Source organism: Phodopus roborovskii, unplaced genomic scaffold, assembly GCF_943737965.1.
Source record: "Phodopus roborovskii unplaced genomic scaffold, PHOROB, whole genome shotgun sequence".
Lineage (NCBI taxonomy): Eukaryota > Metazoa > Chordata > Mammalia > Rodentia > Cricetidae > Phodopus > Phodopus roborovskii.
Window position 1 is genome coordinate 4,307,347 of NW_026126407.1, and position 18,061 is coordinate 4,325,407.

Consider the following 18,061-nt stretch of genomic DNA (forward strand, 5'->3'; position numbering starts at 1 on the left):
GGGGGGGGGCAAATTTAGAGGCTTTCCCACACACAGACTTTGGAATGTTGTAGTATGAGGCCTCTGGTCTATTTTCTCAGCTGTACCCCAGAAGCCCTTTAATATTCAGAGTCCCAGTTCCCTGCTACATGTTTTCCAGTTTGTTCCTTTACTCTCATATCCCCATTAGTCTCTACTTGGTGCTCTGATATCCATATCCTTGTATTTTCATTTTGTTCCTTGACTTCTATATCCCCTTTAGCCTTCTACTTGGTGCTTTGACACCGTATCATTGGTGTCTGGTCCTTGGGCCTTTACAGTAGCAAGAGTCCAGGGCTGGGTATTCATGGTCTTTGACTGAAAACATCTCTCTCCTTGGTTTAAGGAAAACACTAACACTGAAGTGATCTGAGTGTTTTTGCTTGGACTTTAAGGTTTAGGGGTTTGTGGGATTTCCCAGGCCTGTTCCTACAGTAGCTCTTGGCAGGATGAATTTACAGGCTCTGCTGTACTTGGAATTGATGTGACTGGTCTGCCTAAAGGGTAGCACAGGTCCTGGCATAAAAGACTGTCTTTTACTGCATACTTGCAATCCTTGGTTGTTTCCCCTAAGTAATAGAATTAACACTAACTTCTAATAAAATTGTGTTACACTGCAATGGTGCTGAGCCATGTTTCCAGTGAGTAGAGCCTGGCCAGCTCACAGCTGTGGGCTCAGTTCTTGTATTTCCGTTCCCTCCATAACCTTGTATTCTAGAAAGGTTAAAAGACTCATTCCTCTGTTGTCCTACAAACCCACACTCCCCCTGGTGGAAGACTAAGAACAATACTCACAAGGACTGGAACTGAGATTTAATAATGCAAGAATGAAAGGACCTCTAACAGTGACAGGTGGTGAAGGAACCCTGAGAACTGGGGCAAAATGCAGCTTAATTCTTCCTCCTGTTGATCTGACAGAAGCTCGGAAAGCGGCTTGGCTTGGTCACTGTCCATAACTTAAGCTGCTTCTTGGCTGAATTCCTATACTTGTGGTCTGGATGTCTAACAGACTTTTGCTCAATGCTCACAGCTCTGAGAAACATGACTGGTTTTGCCTCACCCTTCTCCAAGCTTAGTGAAGCCAGAGATGCTGGTGGCTAATCAGTGTTTATACTCAGGCCACTTGAACCCTAAATGCTGGCCTCCTGGCCTCCTCTGTACTGGATGGAGGGTAAAGAAGACACTGAGAACTTAGTCCAGTATAGCACAGCCCACTGTTAGCCAGTGTCCCCTGGAGATGTCCAGTCTCTGAGGAAGACACATTCTAGCAGAGGCAGCAGCTCCCTAGAAGGGACTCTGCAGGAAAGCAACCAAGAGTTCCCACGGGGTCAACAAGGGAGCCTGAGACCCTGGGGACAAAATGGCCAGTGTGGCCAAATGAGCACTGGTTTATTGACCACAGCTCACATTCCAGACAACCTGTAACAACTGAACATAGTAATCTGACAGCTTTGCTGGAACATGGTGTGGGCAGGGGCTGACCTTGGAGGAGTCTTAGATGGGTCTTCCAAGAAAAGTTACAGTCTCCCTCCAAACAAAGAATCCCAAAATTAAGAGGCCCATTGTAGCCCATAGCAGGGAGAGACTTAAAGTTCTGCAGCAATTATGGGTAAAGAGCTATTCTGAGGGGCCCAACTTGGGCATTCAAGGACCTCAGCTGGCCTACCAGTGAAGGCCTGAGGGTGGTGTCTTCTCATCTTTATTGCTTTCCAAGGAGAATGGTGGGATCCGGACATCAAAGTGGGAGCCATCGGGTCTCTCAAAACGAAATGTGCCCCTATGGATTGGAGAAGCCGCTTTAGAGGGAGAAAGGGCCGCACTGAAAGTCCTCTTGATCTGTGTGCACCCATGTCCTCTGATCCAGAGTCACAGTGCATGAGGAAGATGGGCTTGTCATCTGCCTGGCTCATGACAGGAAAAGCGAAGAGCCAAGAGTCCCATGTTATATAGTTCATGCTATGAGCAGCCCACCTTACTCAAGATTAAGGGGAAAACCCAACTACATGAGCAATTCAGTACAGTCCCACAAATTGTAAGGAACTCATAGCCATAAAAACCATAGTCCCACAGCAATGAATAACAGCTATCTGTGCCCATCTCAGAACCTCACTCTGCTTAGCTTGCTCAGAGTTCTCCCTTTGTTGTGTTGGCATGAATGGAAATAGGGTCTCATAAATCTGCCTCAGTCTCCCAAGTGCTATGATTACAGGTATACAACTCCACCCTGAGTCCCAGTTCTCACTGGCAGCTGTCTGTGGAGTTGAGCAGCATATACTCCAGGATACACTCACTCACCACATGTGCCCACTGGAAGCTTGCAGGGAGACATGGCTGCTATACTGGAATGCAGGCTGCTCCTTGGATAACACTGGTTCCTAAAAGAATTCAGGCAAGATGGGTCAGGCCAAGCCCCTGAAATACATTTCTTCCACCCTGGGGCTGCCAAATACTGACTGACGACTCCTTCCACCTAAGCAGCCACAACAGCAGACACATCTACAATGACCATCTTTCAGTACTTCATCCCACATCGTGGGCAGTGGCCTGAGCATCTTATTTTCTATCTCTAGGAAAAACAAACTGGGTGGGGGCACTGAAGGAAGGATGCTAGGCAGACTTTCTGAAAACATCTCTACCTGCATTCACTCACATGAACAAGTGCCAGAAACAACAGCAGGGCTTCTGCCTGCAATGTTGATTCTCTTAGTGACATGAAGTACTATGTGTGATCCCTACTTTAGCAGCAAGAAACAGATTTGGGTTACATAATTTGCCCACGCCAGGAGTGGGGCACACACTTTCAATTCCAGCACTAGGAAAGCAGAGGGTGGTGGATCTCTTAATTTGAGACTAGCCTGCTCTACAAAGTAAGTTCCAGAATTGCCAGGGTTACAGAGAAACTTCGTCTCCAAAAACAAAAAACAAAACAAAAATTATATAGTTATTCAGTATATAGCTGGAATTTGAAGGCAAGCCCTTACTTAGGATTTTCTGGTTTTCAAAGATGTACATGAGCCCAACTTGGCCTCAAACTCACAATAACCCTGCTTCAACTCCCTGGGTGTATTGAGATATCCACCCTGCCCATACCTGTTGCACTGACCACACCCAATGGTCTGGGGTCCCAGACCTCAGCTCCCTCTCTTGTTTCCTGGTCAGGTTGCGGAGAGCATCTGACATCCATGGAACCGGAACCTGAGATGGTCATCTATTTCATGTGTAAGTGAATTCTCCCTGAATAAACCTCATTTAACCTATACTGAGTCCAGTGAATCTTAATTCCCATGCATTACCAGGGTACTAGACTACAGGTGTGTGCCACATACACAGTCCAAACCCTATTTACTCTTCACCCCATTTCCCCAAATGTCTTCTAAAAATGGTGCTGGATAACACTAGTACTATTTGTGACTTAATCTCTCAAGAGACAGGGTAGGATAGGCAAGGAAAATAAAATCAAATCTCTTTAAGAAACACTAGATGGATGAATGCAAAAAGAGACACGATATAGTTGGTACATGTCCCAAAATCAGAAAGTGCTTCTTTTGTTATTGGGGGTGGGGGGAATGTTTAATTGTGTGTGTGTATATATATATGTGTGTGCGCATGCGTGGGACTTGTCTTATGTGTGGAAGTTAGGAAGTTAGAAAATAACTTTAGGGAGTCAGTACACACCTTCCATCATGTCAGTTCCAGGGATCAAACTCAGGTCAGCAGGCTTGGCATCAAGCACCTTTACCCACGGAGCCACCTTATCAGCCCATATTTTTTTTTATTATTATCATTTAAGACCTTTATTAACAGGTGCTTGCAGTTTGTTGACTTTTTTCTTGAAAAAAATCAAGTTGTAAACTTTTTATTACAAATTAAAATTGAAGTTCTTAAAAATCTCAACTTGACCAGATAATCAGCCCATAATATATATATATATATCTCAGGGTCTCATGTAACCCAGGCTGGCTTCAAACTTTCTATGTAGCCTAAATATGGCCTTAAATTCCGGTCCTTCTGACTCTATTTCCCACAAATTCAGGGTTTTAAAAGACATGCCATCTGGGTCTGATGTAACTAGAGTGTTTTGCCTAAGGTTTTGCCAAAGCTTTCAGTTTGACCCCAAGTGTTGGAGCAGGGTGGGAAGACTAATGAGACATGCTGCTTAACAGTAAGTACATGAGCTTTGGGGCTGGAAAGAGAGCTCAGCAGTTACAGAACACTTGCTGCTCTGGTAGAGGACCACATTCCTAGAGGCACCTGTTTCAACACAAGGATTCCTGTATCCCAGGCAGTCAAGGATGACCCTAAACTTTCCAAGTACTAAGATTATAGGCACATAAAACCATGCTTAGTTTATGCAGTATTGGGGTCCAATTCATGTTGCCAGGCAGGCACTACCAAGAGCTACTTCCCCTGACCCTTATTAATTAGCTTCTAAGTCTCACTCTTCATCTGTGAAGAGACAACAGACAAGCTACCCCACAAGGCTGTTGAAAGATTTCTAATCAGAGAACCCAGTGTGTCACTCTGTTCATAACCAGAGAAGAAGAAACATACCCAAATCCCTAGGCCTGCTAACAGGACCAGCAACTAGGCCATAGTGGCCCAATGATGCTCACCCTGCCCACCACTCCTCGTCCTCGAACTGTCTCCAAAGTGCCTGAGAGACTGAATATCCGCCAGTGCCGCTCCCGAAGCTGTACCACATCACTGTCCAAATTCTCCAAGCGTATACAGTAACGCCACTGTGAGGGAAAGAATTCATGTTTGAGGAATAACTCTTGGGCCAGCCCAATCAGAATTCCACAGAGAGTAAACAGCAACAAAGGATGACATCTACATTTTACAGTGTGGATGGCTGCATCCATCCTGGCCAAGAGACAAACACTGTCTCCACACCTCCTCCCCCAGTCTCTTCTTGAGCTCCCACCAAGGGAAGACACTCACCCAATAGACGTGGGAATTCTGGGCTTCCTGGAGGGGGAAAAGGGTTGAGGATGAGACTAAGTCTGTTCCAATCAACACATCTCAAATAAGTATTCCTGGAAGCTGTGACTGTCTGGGACCCAATGATGAATGTGATACATCTATGGCCAGCAGCCTCCCACATCCTTCCTGCTCTGCCCCCTCTCCAATCCTGTTAAAACCAACAGAAATCCACTACAGCACTCTGTTCTCATCAGTCTCCCTGCCAGCTCTGACCCATCACTGCCACCGGGGGCCCCTGTCATTCTCCTGACAGCCCTCTTACGACCACCATGCTTGATGGATGCTGACATCCCCTATGACTGAGTCCTAATAGGCAAGAAGTCCTCCATTTATACTTGAATCTGCAGGCCTAGTTTGGAGTGAGGCAAGACACAGATCAATAAATATCTGGCTACTGCACACACTGATTTAGGCAAGTGTGTGTGTGTGTGTGTGTGTGTGTGTGTGTGTGTGTGTGTGTGTCCCCCCCCCCCCAAGAAGGAAGCTCTACCTGAAGGGAGAATGAGGATGGCATGAAGGACTACTTCCTGGTCTGTGGTTTCCTGCTCTAAGTCACAGTGCTGGCCATTATCAAGAGGCTACTCAACCCCATCCCATACATGAGCACTTGACAGCAGAACCACAGGGTAGGGTTTAGGATCAGATACACTCCCACCCCCATCCCAACACTCACATCAGGGATACCACACAGAATCTGGGGCCTAGTCTTGCAGGAAGAAGCTCAGGCTAGCACATACCCTCATGCCCATATAGAAAGGGATGACTGTGACACGGATGTTCTCAGTTGTTTCCCGATGGACATCAGAGAGCTCTAGCCAGGGGTGATTCTTCTCCTGCCAGGCCCGAAGCGTTTCTCGAGCCACAAAAGGGGGTGCTAGAAGAGAACAAGTTAGTGCAGACCAGACTCCTAGGCCCAGCACCCATTCTCCAACTCCCTCCCAGTAACCCCTTCCCAGTTATGCACAAGGGAATGAGATAGATACATACAGCAAAAGCAAGGCTGGAAGAAGGTGCAGAAAGTCCGGAGGGGCATGGTGCCATGGGAAAGGACTGAGAGTTAAGAGCCCTGGTTTTCAGACCTCTAGTTGTTACTACCTAGCAATTGTAATTGCTTCTCATCACCCCAGCCTCTGTTTCTACTAGTATAAGGAAACAGTAGACATCAACTACACTGGGTAAGGGGAAATTGAGAAGGGCTATGGGACTAGACCTAGCTGCCAGTTATTTCTGATACTCTGCTTAAAGGGCCTTCCTCTTCCTACTTCCCTTTCTGAGACATTACCTTTTGTCTGGTCATAGAGAAGAAATCTTTCAAAGAGCTCGTGTTGGATGGGAACCTGGTCCGTAGAGGTGTAAGGGAGGATGTCTTCATGGCTGACATAGTCCAAGCCTGGCACAGGGAGGCAGGGCTAGTAAGACTCACAGAGCAGAGGAACGAGATGGAGAGGAAATACCTTCTGGCCTTGCTTAAGGTAGGTGACCCTGGCACCACAGTTCTAGGTACCATGATCCCTCCCAGCAGATGACAGAACATCAGATTCCTCTCTCTGAGACACACCAGACCCCTGCACTCCAGGAACCATTTGGATGCTAACTCCTTACCTGGGATGGCATAGAGAGCCCGGCTGTCATCATGGTTAGCCAAGAAGGTCACAGCTTCTGTCTGAGATCTCTGAGACTAAAGCAGAAGGTGATTCAAAGGTTTCTTAGTCACTACCTAGTCCAGAGAGGCCTTGAGGCCCAGGGTTGACCTGAGCTCTGCCTGACCCCTTTGTCCCTAAATGAGTGCAAACCTTTCCCGTGGAGAGGATCCCAGGCCCAAGCACTTTGCTTACTTACTATATGTGGGCAGTCGCGGGCATCAATCAGCACCTGATAGTAAGTGTGAGTTTTGCCTTTCACCTCCTTAGAGCCATGGCCAGCAGGGTTCTCTGCTCTGTGGGGTAGGAGAAGCAGCCCAGATCACCCCAGAGAAGTAGAAGCTGTACCTCAGCTAACTACAATCCTCTCCTAAATGGGCTGGTTCGTGATCTGAAGGTGCCTTGGCACAGGTTGGCACCTGCTCAACACCACCTCCAGTGAGGAAACAATGGACCTGAAGAGTCCATACTTATCACTCTCTGGGCATCTCCTAGATAAGGGCCATGACAAAAGAGTCCAGTTGCTATCTGAGTCCTCAAGGGCACAAGGGCCTGGTGCTTTTCCCACCCCAGGGCTGTCACTCAGTGGAGCTCCCTTCTTGTAATGTACTCCAGTGATGATGTGAGATTAATGGAAAGACTAAATAAAATAAAGACTAAAATAAAATCTTGTCAGGCAGTGGTGGCACATGCCTTTAATCCCAGCACTTAGGAGATAGAGACAGACAGATCTCTGTGAATTCAAGGTCAACTTGATCTAAGAAACCAAGTCTCAAAAAACAAACATGAACAAACAAGCAAATGAATAATAAAAAGGAAGAGCATTAGGAGTCCATTTAGGAGGCTGAAAGATATTCAATATACTTAGTATTAAGCACTTTTGTCTCCGTGGGTATGAGTGCCAGAGAAATACTCTGGGGTTATTTCTTTTATTTTTATTTTCTTTTATTTATTTATTTAATTTTTTTTTTTTGAAACAGGGTCTCTCTACATAGCCTTGGCTGTCCTGGAACTCAGTATGTAGACTATGCTGGCCTTGAACTCACAGAGATCCTCCTGCCTCCTGCTGGGACTAAAAGTGTGCACTACCATACCTGTTTGGGTTTTTTTTTTTTTTTTTTTTTTTTTTTTTTTTTTGAGACAAGGTTTCTGTGTTGCCTTGACTATCCTGGAACTCACTATGTAGACCAGGCTGGCCTCAAACTTGGAAATCCACCAGCCTTACTGCCTGAATGCTAGGATTAAAGGTGTGTGCCACCACCACCTGGCCATGGTTGGGATGCTGTTTTCTTTGCTTCTTTGTTTTTCTTTTTCTTTTTTCTTTTTCTTTTTTTCATCACCTGATTTATCTGGAAATCCCATTTTAGCTTTCAGGGAGTTTCTTTTTTAAATATTTTTTTCTTACTTTACATATTGATCCAAGTTCTTTCTCCCTCCCATCTTCCCATGCACCCCCACCCCGTCCCATCCCCCATCCAGAGATGCTGTTTTCACCTGAGGCCCCAACTGAGTTATTCTGCCTCAAGTCATGCCATCCAAGGACACCATAAGACATGACGGGAAAACTTACTTTTCTGGAGCCGCAGAAGCCACATCCCGGTCATACAGTCTGGCCTGCCAGGGAAACAGGACGACCCCTCGGTAGCCAAAAACGCTATGAAGAAACAGCTAGGAAGAGAGAAAGACCTCACTGAGCCTGTTGTCCAGCAAATCCATCCAGGTGAGACCTGACCATGAAGCAGCATGGGTGCAGGCAACTGTGGCACAATCTTACCAGCTTTCCCTTCAAACTCTGTACTTAACTCAAACAACTACAGTATGTATGCTCATGACTCATCACTAAGCTGACCCCATTTACCCTTCAAGGTACTTTGTTTGACCTTTAGGGAACTTACCTTGGCCTGCCCTCCTCTTATCCAGTATGGACCCACTGATTGTATTTCTTTGTCTTTTTTAAAGATTTATTTTACTTTTAATTATGTGTATGTATCTGTATGTGAGTATGTACATATGAGTGCAGGAACCCAAGGAAGCCAGAGGCATTGAACTCCCTGGAGCAGTAGCTATAGGCAGGTCCTCTGGAAAAACAGTAAGTACTCTTAACTGCTAGTCCATCTCTCTAGCCCCTTCTGACCATATTTCTATCATTTTCTTGGAGCTATAAATTCCAGGACAGAAAAAAATACTAATGCATACCACCTGATAAATTTTAGGCATACAAATAAATAAACAGCTTCCACTACTTACAACAGACCTTTTGTTTCAAAGGCTTTTGAATTTTTGATTGCCAGTCTGGCTTCAGTCTTGCTAGGTAGCTAACAATGACCTCCCAGCCCTGATGCTCCCACCTCCACTTCCCAAGTGTTAGGGTTATAGCAGTATGCCACTACATCCAGTTTATGTAGCAGGAGAACGGAAACCAGGGCTTCAAGCATGCCAGGCACTCTAGCAACTAAACAACATCCCTGACCTGATTTGTATTTTTAACAAAAACCTTTTTAAATAATAATAATAGTAATAATAATAACTACTATTATTTGGGGAAGGTGTAAATGGGTACAAGTGCCATGGTGTGTGGAGGTCAAAGGATGATTCTGTGGAATCAGTTCTCTCCTCCTCTAGGCCTCCTCAGCAAGTGCCTTTACCAGTTGAGCCATATCATTGGCCTCTTATTGAATTTTCAAATAGTATCACTATATTAGGCCTCAAAATTGAAGTGTTTCCTCTCCTCCTGCTTCTGGAGCAATGGGATTAGCTGCTACTGTACATCTGTCTCCAGAAATCTCATCTTAAGAAATCTGTGAACCTAATGCACACATGGTATGCACATGCACTAATACACAGGCATGTACACTAAATAAATAAATAAATGTAAAATATCTTTTGGGCCAGTTGGATGATTCACTGGATAAAGCTCCAAACCTAATGACCCGAGTTTGATCCAAGGCCCACATGGTGGGAGGAGAGAACCAGTTTTCACAAGTTGTCCTTCACTCTCCATGTAATGATGCATTCTCTCTATGTCTCTCTCTAGATGAATCATTATAATGTAAAAACATTTTTATCTATTTATTTATTTTGGTTTTTTGAAACAGGGTTTCTCTGTAGCTTTGGAGCCTATCCTGGCACTCTCTCTATAGTCCAAGGGCTGGCCTTGAACTCACAGAGATCCACCTGCCTCTGCCTCCTGAGTGCTGATTGAAGTTGTGCACTAACACTGCCTAGCTCATTTTGATTCTGAGCTCAGCATCTGCAACCTCGGGGTTCTGTAAATTAAGATAGGACTGCAAGTTCAAGATCAGCCTGGGTTATAGAATAACGACCTTCAAAACAAAAACAAAACTTATGATCTTGGTCTAACACCAAACACGAAGATGTACAACACCCATCTCTAGTACTATGGGGAAGGGGACAAGAAAAGAAAATACCACTGAGATTCAGTATTGTGACACAATTTGGCTCCACTCAGAAATACAATATTCCATGAAAATGAGAGCTGACCCAGCATAATACCTACCTGCCCAGTCTCATATTTTCCATTTTGTTTTGGCACCTCAAACACACCAACTGTCTCCAACACTTTGCCCTCAGCACGGTTTCTAGTTGGGAAAGAATAAGCAAGTGAAATGCTGAAAAGGTAACAGTCCTTCATCAAAAAAAAAAAACTAACAAAAAACCCCTATCACACTGAGGTGCCAGGGCACAGAAGGGCCAGGGCAATGACAGCAAAGGCCAAGGATGCTGCTTTTATTCCTTTACAACCCTGCCAAAGGCCTCTATTTGGTGAAGACTTCCCCAGTCTCCCAGTATTAGATCTAACTACTCCAAATTTACTCCCTCCTATCTTTACTTGGCATTTCCAAGGTCATGCCTGCAAATCCTATTTAAATGTACATCTTCACCTACGCCTCCGGCCTCCCACAGCATTTTAACTGTTCGTCCAGTTCTGCACTTCAGTTACTGGTGTCCATGAGAGACTATTCGTTCCCTGAGAGCAATGCCTAGTATGTAAGAGGTGCTCAAAAAACATTTATTCTGGGGCAAGCAGCTCTTCTGTTTCTGCTCTTACCCATCGCTTCCTTGCAGTGTCCTTAAACCTGTCATTTGCTACTTTGAAAATTGTTCTGAATAGAACATGGTTCCACAAGTCTGTGATCTCAGGGCTCTTGAGGCTGAGGCTGGAAAATCACAAGTTCTGGGTCAACCTGGCTACACAGTATGACTCTCCCAATTCTACACATCATCTATCTACCCTCTAAACTACAAGACTTCACTATGACCTCAAGATTTAACATCTCTAGATTCCCAAAGGAACAGCACACAGTATACTGCAGTCTCTTTACATTCCCCCCCCACAAGAATTATTTAAGTCTTACATAGCAAATACCTCTCTCAGCCACTATCAGGTCAGTCCTATCAATTACCTTTTTTTTTCATCATTAGTTATTATTATTATTACCTATACCTTTAAATTATAGGTTAGAACCAACCTCACCATACCATAATCCTTTTGTGCTGTTTTATAATCCTTCTTGTATGGATCAAAACTCATACTGAACAATGAGTTCTGAGTTGCAAAAGAGGATTTATTTTTGTACCTGTCAATTACCTTTTTAAATAGGATTCATTTTTCTATGGACCCGTCAAAGCACTGTGATTTTCTTTTGAAAATGTTCACTTCATACCCAACTCGATCAAATCCTGTCTGGTCCCTAAAATGCTTTGTTTACACCATCCCCAAGCCTGGAACCCTCTTTCAAACCAAGTCACATAGGCAAAATCATTCTCCCCAAGGTCACATGGAAACCCAGGACCCACAAAGGTAGACACTTAAATCGACTTGTTTCCCACTTAATAGCATCTTTCTGAGAGAAGCCATGACCCTATAGGGACCGAGGGTCAAAGTCAAAATCCCTGTAGCTGTACTAAATGGCAGCCCACTACAGGTGCTGGGAAGCCCAGCAAGGGAGGCAGATTCGCTGAAGAAGCGTTACTTGTTCTCCCTCGGAGCTGCCCGGAGCTGCCCTGCACTGCCGGGGCCCGTGCTCCCCCGTCTGCTCCTGGCACATGTCCCAAGCAGCGCATGTCGGCTCCCTACTGGACCCTTTCTCAGGTGACACTCCTGTTGCCCACAGACAGTCAGGCCCCCTGGCCTCCTTAGTGGCTAGGTACATGATTCCCAAATTCTGGGCCCGGCTCCCTGGCCCCCTGGCTCCGTCCCTCACCGGGACGACAGATGCCTTCGCGTCGTCGCTGTAGCCACCAGCGGAAGGGCCCCTGCTCCACCGACCGCACACAGCGGCCTCGACCCTCGGGCCGTGGCCAGCGACCGTGACCACCAGCGGCTGCCCACGGCCAGGGCCCGTCGGGCCACACAGCCTGCCATGTCCCGCCCGAGCGCCCGCTCGGCTGCTGACACAGGGCCCGACCCGCGGCGGGGCGGCGTCCCGCCCCCGCCCCACACTGCCCCGCGCCTAGGCCCCGCCCCTTGCTCTAAGGCCCGCCCCCCGCGCCCGCGCGGGATCCTCCAGCTAGCAACATCCGGCGCAGGTGAGCGGAAGTCCCAGTCTGGGATCACCTGACCAGAACGTGAATTAGAAATGGCGTCTTCCTTGCTTGGTGGTGAACGACTGGTTCGCGCTTTGGGCCCTGGCGGAGAACTGGAACGGGAGCAGCTGCCCCGGAAGCTGCGTTCCCAACTCGAGGCTGCTCTGGAGAAGAAACGCACGAGCAGTGATAGCGCCACGGGCCCCCTTCGCCTGATTCCCTTCCGTCTGATCCGAGAACTACATCAGCACCTGAGAGAAAGAAGTGAGCGTTCCCCAATCAAGAGTCGCCGCCTCATTTTCACAGCTAGTCCCTCCTGAGGCCTTTTTACCCCCTATCACTCTCGCGTGCCTGCCAAGTTGTCATTTAATCAGTCTAAAACCCTCTTCATAAACCCCAGGTTCACCACTACCATCTTAAGTTCCGTGGGAATTCTTCGTATGTGACAAAACGTGTTTGTGCAGATTTTGTTGAGTGTCCTCTTTTAGGTCCACCTAAGATCACCTGACTTTAAGGAATTCGGGATTCTAGCCCGGTATTATCTACCATGTTGAGCTTCTCCATTTTAGGGACATTTAATGTAGCGACTTCTGTTTGGGAATAGTTATTTTCCTTACATGTCAAAGGCAAGCGTAGAGAATTCTGATCCCCGCCCCAGACCCTGTTTAGGGGTGAGGGTAGGGAAATAGAATAACAAAAAAAAAAAAAAAAAAAAAAAAAAAAAAACAGGAGAAAAGAAATAAAAAAGCAACTAACTAGTTCTATTTACATCTAGTTCTAGTCCTTTCAAAGAAGTCATTTCTCCTCTTTGAACCTGTTTCCTTATCTATTGAGGAAGGGAATAGGATAAACTGGCATGTAACATGCATTGTCACAGTTAACATATTCTAGCCAGAAGTGCAAAGAGTAGATATTCAACTATTAGGACTTGAGGGCCTTAGAAAAAGATCCTCTATCTAATACAGTGTCCTCTGAGTGTTTAGCATCACAACGACCCAATCCTATCTTGGACAGATTAATTATTTCCACAGAAATAACCTCCCATTGGCAGGGTAATTGAAGACTGACAGTCACCTATGTAGCACTAGGAACTATTTAGATGGAAGTGTCCTAAATAATTCTTGGTTGAAAATAATTTTGAGTAAAAAGAAAACTGAATGAATAAAAAGAGAGAAAGAAAATGATGACATGGTGACAAAGCTAGTCGTGGCACAGACCTGATATCCTAGCACTTGGGCTGAGGCTGGAGGATTGTAAGTTTAGGTCTAGATGAGGGTACATAAGACCCTGTCCAAAAAGAAAAAAAGGTGGCTGGGTGTGGTGGTGCATTCAAGAGTCAGGTTAGCCTGGTTTATACAAGAATATATACATATATGTGTGTGTGTGTGTGTGTGTGTGTGTGTGTGTAATATATATGTATGTATGTATGTATGTATGTGGGAATATATGTCCTAGGGATGGGTTAACAGGGATGGCCATATTTTATTTGGGTAAAAATTAGGGCTACCCCCTCCTATGATCTTAGTCTTCCCTCCTCAGCATCATAGGTTATTATGTGGAACTTTTTTCTTCCCAGATTCCAGCCTATATCTTCATGAACTCCTCAAAGGCAGTGAAATCTACCTTCCAGAGGTTGTGAAACCTCCTCGGGTATGTAAGGGATATATTTGTGAGAGTAGGTACGTGCTGAGTTGGGTGTGGATCTTATTAATCAACTTTCAGGTTTGAAATCATATATTTTAATTATTTGGAATAGCTGGAAGGTGACTTAATGGAAGAGTACTTGACAAGTTTAATGCCTAGCACCAAAAAAAAAAAAAAAAAAAGAATAAATAAAATTTAGGGGACAGTGAGATAGCATAAAGAGTTGGGGGAACTTGCTACCAGGTGTGGCAGCCTGGCTTCAATCCTAAGGACCCACATGGTGGAGGGAAAGAGGTAACTCCTAAAGGTTGTCCTTTACCTCCACATATGCATGGCTTGTGTGTGCACATGTACAAAGGATGAAAAAATTGGGGGAATGGGTGGTGATGATGGTGGTGCACATCTTAAATCCCAGCACTCTGGAGGTAGAGGTGGGCAGATTTCTGAATTCTACAGAGTGAGTTTCAGTGTGTAGCCAGACTACACAGATAAAAATCCCTGCCTTGAAAAAAATAAAATGACACTGTGCATTTGAGTGAGTGCTGTGAGACTGTACATGTGAGTGCACTCATCTTTGGAATCTAAAGTCAGGGAAGGAAGTCTAACAACATTGGAAAACTGAGGCCCAGTAACCCATTTTTCAAAGCAGTGGAGGTAAAATCAGTATGCACATGTTCCAGCTCCCCTTGCAGTACATTGCACTTTGGAATCAATGATTAGGACATATTCTGTAGCAAGAAATATATAGAAGAATGTCATTCTTCTCATGTGGTTGTTTTCGCTTTAGAATCCAGAGCTAGTTGCCCGACTAGAGAAGATTAAGATCCAACTAGCCAATGAAGAATACAAGAGGATCACTCGAAATGTCACTTGTCAGGTAAGGGCCTACTCCTTGGTATATGACTTGTATCAGAGTTTTAATTTTAAAAACAAAAGTAGCAGAGTATAGTGGCGCAAACCTTTAATTCCAGTACTCCTGATTCAGGGGCAAGTGGCTGAGTGTGAAGCCAGCCAGAACTATATAGTGAGATCCTATGTCAACAAAAAAGAAAAAAGAAAAGAAAAAAGAAAAACATGGGAAATCAAACTCAATTTATATACTGTTCTAGAACCATAAGGCCTCTGTGTTTTGCCAGGCTGCACATTGGTGCATGCCTTTAATCCCAGCCAGGGCTATTACACAGAAAAACCCTGGAAACCCTGTCTCTAAAACAAAAACAAGCAAAAAAAAAAAAAAACCTCTGTGTTCTATCCAAATTAAACATAATCTGCAGTGTGTTCTCTGAGACTCTGGGCTGAGATGATAACTGATTTTTTTGTTTGTTTGGTTGGTTGGTTTTCAAGAAAGTTTCTCTGTGTAGCCTTGGCTGTCCTGGAACTTACTCTGTAGACCAAGCTGGCCTCAAACTCACAGAGATCCACCTGCCTCTGCCTCCCCAGAGCTGGGACTAAAGGCACCACCACAGCCCGGCCTGATGGTAACCGATTCTTAAAAATCACAGAGTGGAGGTGAGCCTTGGAGCTTTTTCTTTATTCAGGGAAAGATCTCTGTGGCCCAGACAGATCATGGATTCTCGATCCTCTTATCCAGTCTCCCCAATGTTGGGATTACAGGTGCACCTGAAGCCTTTTTTTTCCTGACTGGACTCCTTTGGCATGTTTCTGCTATAAAGTAGGGAAGCGGAAGAGTCCTAGGAGCTTAGATCCTCCTCTTTATCATCTAGAAAGCATCATACAAGTCCAGGCAAAAGAATCCTTGGAGAGGGCAGAATTAATCTGTTGAGGAGTAGAAAGGGCTGATGCCAGACTGGCAAAGAGACATTTCTGAACTGTTTTCATTCTGAAACCATTTGGATTTTGTTTTGTTTTCCCAGGATGCACAGCGTGGGGGAACTTTCAGTGACCTGGGAAAACAAGGTGAGGTACCAGGAATCAAGGCTGCTCAAGCCCATGTTTGGGACTGATCATAGCATTTCTTCCTACTGTACTATTCTTGGATCAAGGCTAAGATATTCAGTCTTGGTCTCTGAGAAAAACCTAATAAATGGTGGAGGCAGCTATGAGGTAATAAGGTCTACCTGAGAATGCTAACCTAAATGTTTCTTCTCTGAACTGCTTTCCAAAGTGAGATCAGTGAAGGCTCTGGTCGTTACCATCTTCAACTTTATTGTCACAGTGGCAGCTGCCTTTGTCTGCACTTACCTAGGAAGCCAGTATATCTTCACAGAAATGGCCTCGGTGAGTGGGCACTGAGCAGGACAAAGTGTCCTTTGTTGGGGTTGATGGGAAAAGGGGAATGTGTGTGAAAATTCACAGGTTATCAATTGCGTATATTTATGCAATAAACAGGGGACACATTTAGCTTTCCAGTAGTCATGGGAGTGAGTAGTAATCCCAAGAGCTACCTTTCCCCAACAACTTAAAGGAAGAGGTTCTCAACCTTCTTAATGCTGAGATCTTTTGTAATGACCCACAACCAAAAATTATTTTCATTGCTATTTCATATCTATCATGTTGCTACTGTTATGAATCATAATGTAAATATTTGATGTGCAAAATATCTGATATGCAACCCCCAAAGGGGGTCTCAGCTGACAGGTTGAGAACTGCTGACTTAAGGACTGGAGTAGAGATCTCCATCCTTAATAGAGGTACTGAAGGCTGCAGATTTTAGTGTTGACCTGCATCTTCTACACTTGGCTCTTCCCATTGGCAGAGAGTGCTGGCTGCATTGATCGTCGCCTCAGTGGTAGGTTTGGCAGAGCTGTACATCATGGTGAGGGCGATGGAAGGTGAACTGGGTGAGCTGTAACTGGTGCTTCACCATCAAAGTTTGGAAGAAGGTTGGGGAGCCCCAGACTCTATTGCCCTTCACTGACTCTCTGTCAACCATGAAGCTCTTTGGACTCAGCTCCAGTTAGTCAGAGGACCAGGTCAAGTTCTTTGGACAGCCATGTTTGCTGTCAATCTCCTCGGAGAAGAATAGAAGAAATTCAGACAGCAATGTTTCTTTAAAACTGAAAGAACTGGTCTCAGTAGCTGCTCCTGAATCCATCGCACATTTGCATTCTAGAGTCTGCTGAGTCTGGGCTGTATTGCCTTAAACTGGCCCAAGTTCATAAATCAGTTACCATCTTTCATCCCTGTATCTTGGCACAAGACGTGTAACTGAGAGCAGAAGATCCTAAGGAAGCAGAACACATGAACCTGAGAAGAACTAGTTAGAAAACAGGCATCAAGTAAGAGAAAAACTGGTTGATATAAGATGGTGGAACTAGAATCCAGGCGGCTAACTTTTTCTAGAAAAGGACATGGTATCTATGGTCCTTCTGTTAAATGGAGCCAAAGATGTCTATATTGTCCTTCTCTGTGTTGTTATACTTTTCCGAACATAGATAAGTCAGAGAATCTGTTTAAGGCACTTAAAAAAATGTTATTTATCCAATAAATGATTTTTGTGTTCAGTGTATTTTTATTTTAGGTAATTTAAGTAATTCTAAGAATCCCACAATATCTGCCCTTCTGTTTGTGACAGGGTCTTGCTATATGGCTCTGGCTGACCTTGAACTCATAGCAGTCCTTCACCTCTTCCTCCTGAGTCCTAGGATTCAGGCATATGCCATCATGACAGGTATTTGAAGTCTACTTGGCATGCCAGATTTCCTTCCTTCCTTTCATGTGTATGCATCCATATATGCATGCAGGAGCCTGTGGGGATGAGAAGAGGAGCTAGAATTAAGCGACTCTGTGGGTACTGGGAACTGAACCTCCATTCTTTGCAAGAGCTATAAACCACTGAACCATCACTCAGGTGCCCAAGCCTCTCTGTTCTTTTTTTTTTTTTTTTTTTTTTTTTTTAATAATATGGAATGCTTCACGAATTTGCATGTCATCCTTGCTCAGGGGCCATGCTAATCTTCTCTGTATCATTCCAATTTTAGTATATGTGCTCCAATAGTGGTTTTCTCCTCAAGTTTTTTAAAATTTATTTTCCATGTGAATATGTCACGAGTATAGGTCCGCATGTACGGAGAGTTTTCATGTGGGTCTCTTGTTTATGTTATTGCACTGCATACTCCAGGCTACCTTTTCCTATCTCTTCTTTCTAGAAGTGCTAGGATTATAGGTAAACAGCATCATCCAACTCTGTGGATTCTGCTCATCAGGCTTGGACTGCAGATGCTTTTATCTACTGAGCCATCTTTCTGGATCATCTGTGTTTTTCCAAG

The 18,061-nt window shown here is 44.8% G+C and overlaps 2 protein-coding genes, 1 non-coding gene and 1 pseudogene across 4 annotated transcripts; 1 reads left to right on the plus strand and 3 right to left on the minus strand.

Moving 5' to 3' along the window:
- Positions 1–816: 816 nt before the first annotated feature.
- On the minus strand, positions 817–12,107 carry Poldip2 (DNA polymerase delta interacting protein 2). Of its 2 annotated transcripts, XM_051179852.1 has the most exons (12): positions 11,867–12,107; positions 10,159–10,240; positions 8,212–8,309; positions 6,841–6,937; positions 6,604–6,679; positions 6,284–6,391; positions 5,739–5,875; positions 4,960–4,986; positions 4,632–4,757; positions 2,314–2,393; positions 1,685–1,795; positions 817–1,178 (listed from the first exon to the last, which is right to left on the minus strand). In XM_051179852.1, exons 1-12 carry the CDS (start codon positions 12,025–12,027, stop codon positions 1,133–1,135), a joined length of 1,149 nt encoding a protein of 382 aa, XP_051035809.1. In that variant the 5' UTR covers positions 12,028–12,107; the 3' UTR covers positions 817–1,132. The 2 variants fall into 2 exon arrangements, with proteins under 2 accessions (XP_051035809.1, XP_051035810.1); XM_051179853.1 differs by having other exon boundaries at positions 817–1,795.
- Positions 11,163–11,251, minus strand: LOC127219880 (uncharacterized; annotated as a pseudogene).
- A 91-nt stretch (positions 12,108–12,198) lies between the features above and the next one.
- Tmem199 (transmembrane protein 199) lies at positions 12,199–17,416 on the plus strand. The gene is made up of 6 exons (XM_051179859.1): positions 12,199–12,452; positions 13,765–13,838; positions 14,620–14,709; positions 15,707–15,749; positions 15,958–16,070; positions 16,549–17,416. The coding sequence occupies exons 1-6, from the start codon at positions 12,242–12,244 to the stop codon at positions 16,642–16,644; spliced, it is 627 nt and encodes a 208-aa protein (XP_051035816.1). The 5' UTR covers positions 12,199–12,241; the 3' UTR covers positions 16,645–17,416.
- A 274-nt stretch (positions 17,417–17,690) lies between these two features.
- Positions 17,691–17,793, minus strand: LOC127219898 (U6 spliceosomal RNA). Its single transcript, XR_007834325.1, has one exon. It is a non-coding gene; the product is annotated as a U6 spliceosomal RNA (small nuclear RNA).
- Positions 17,794–18,061: the final 268 nt, after the last annotated feature.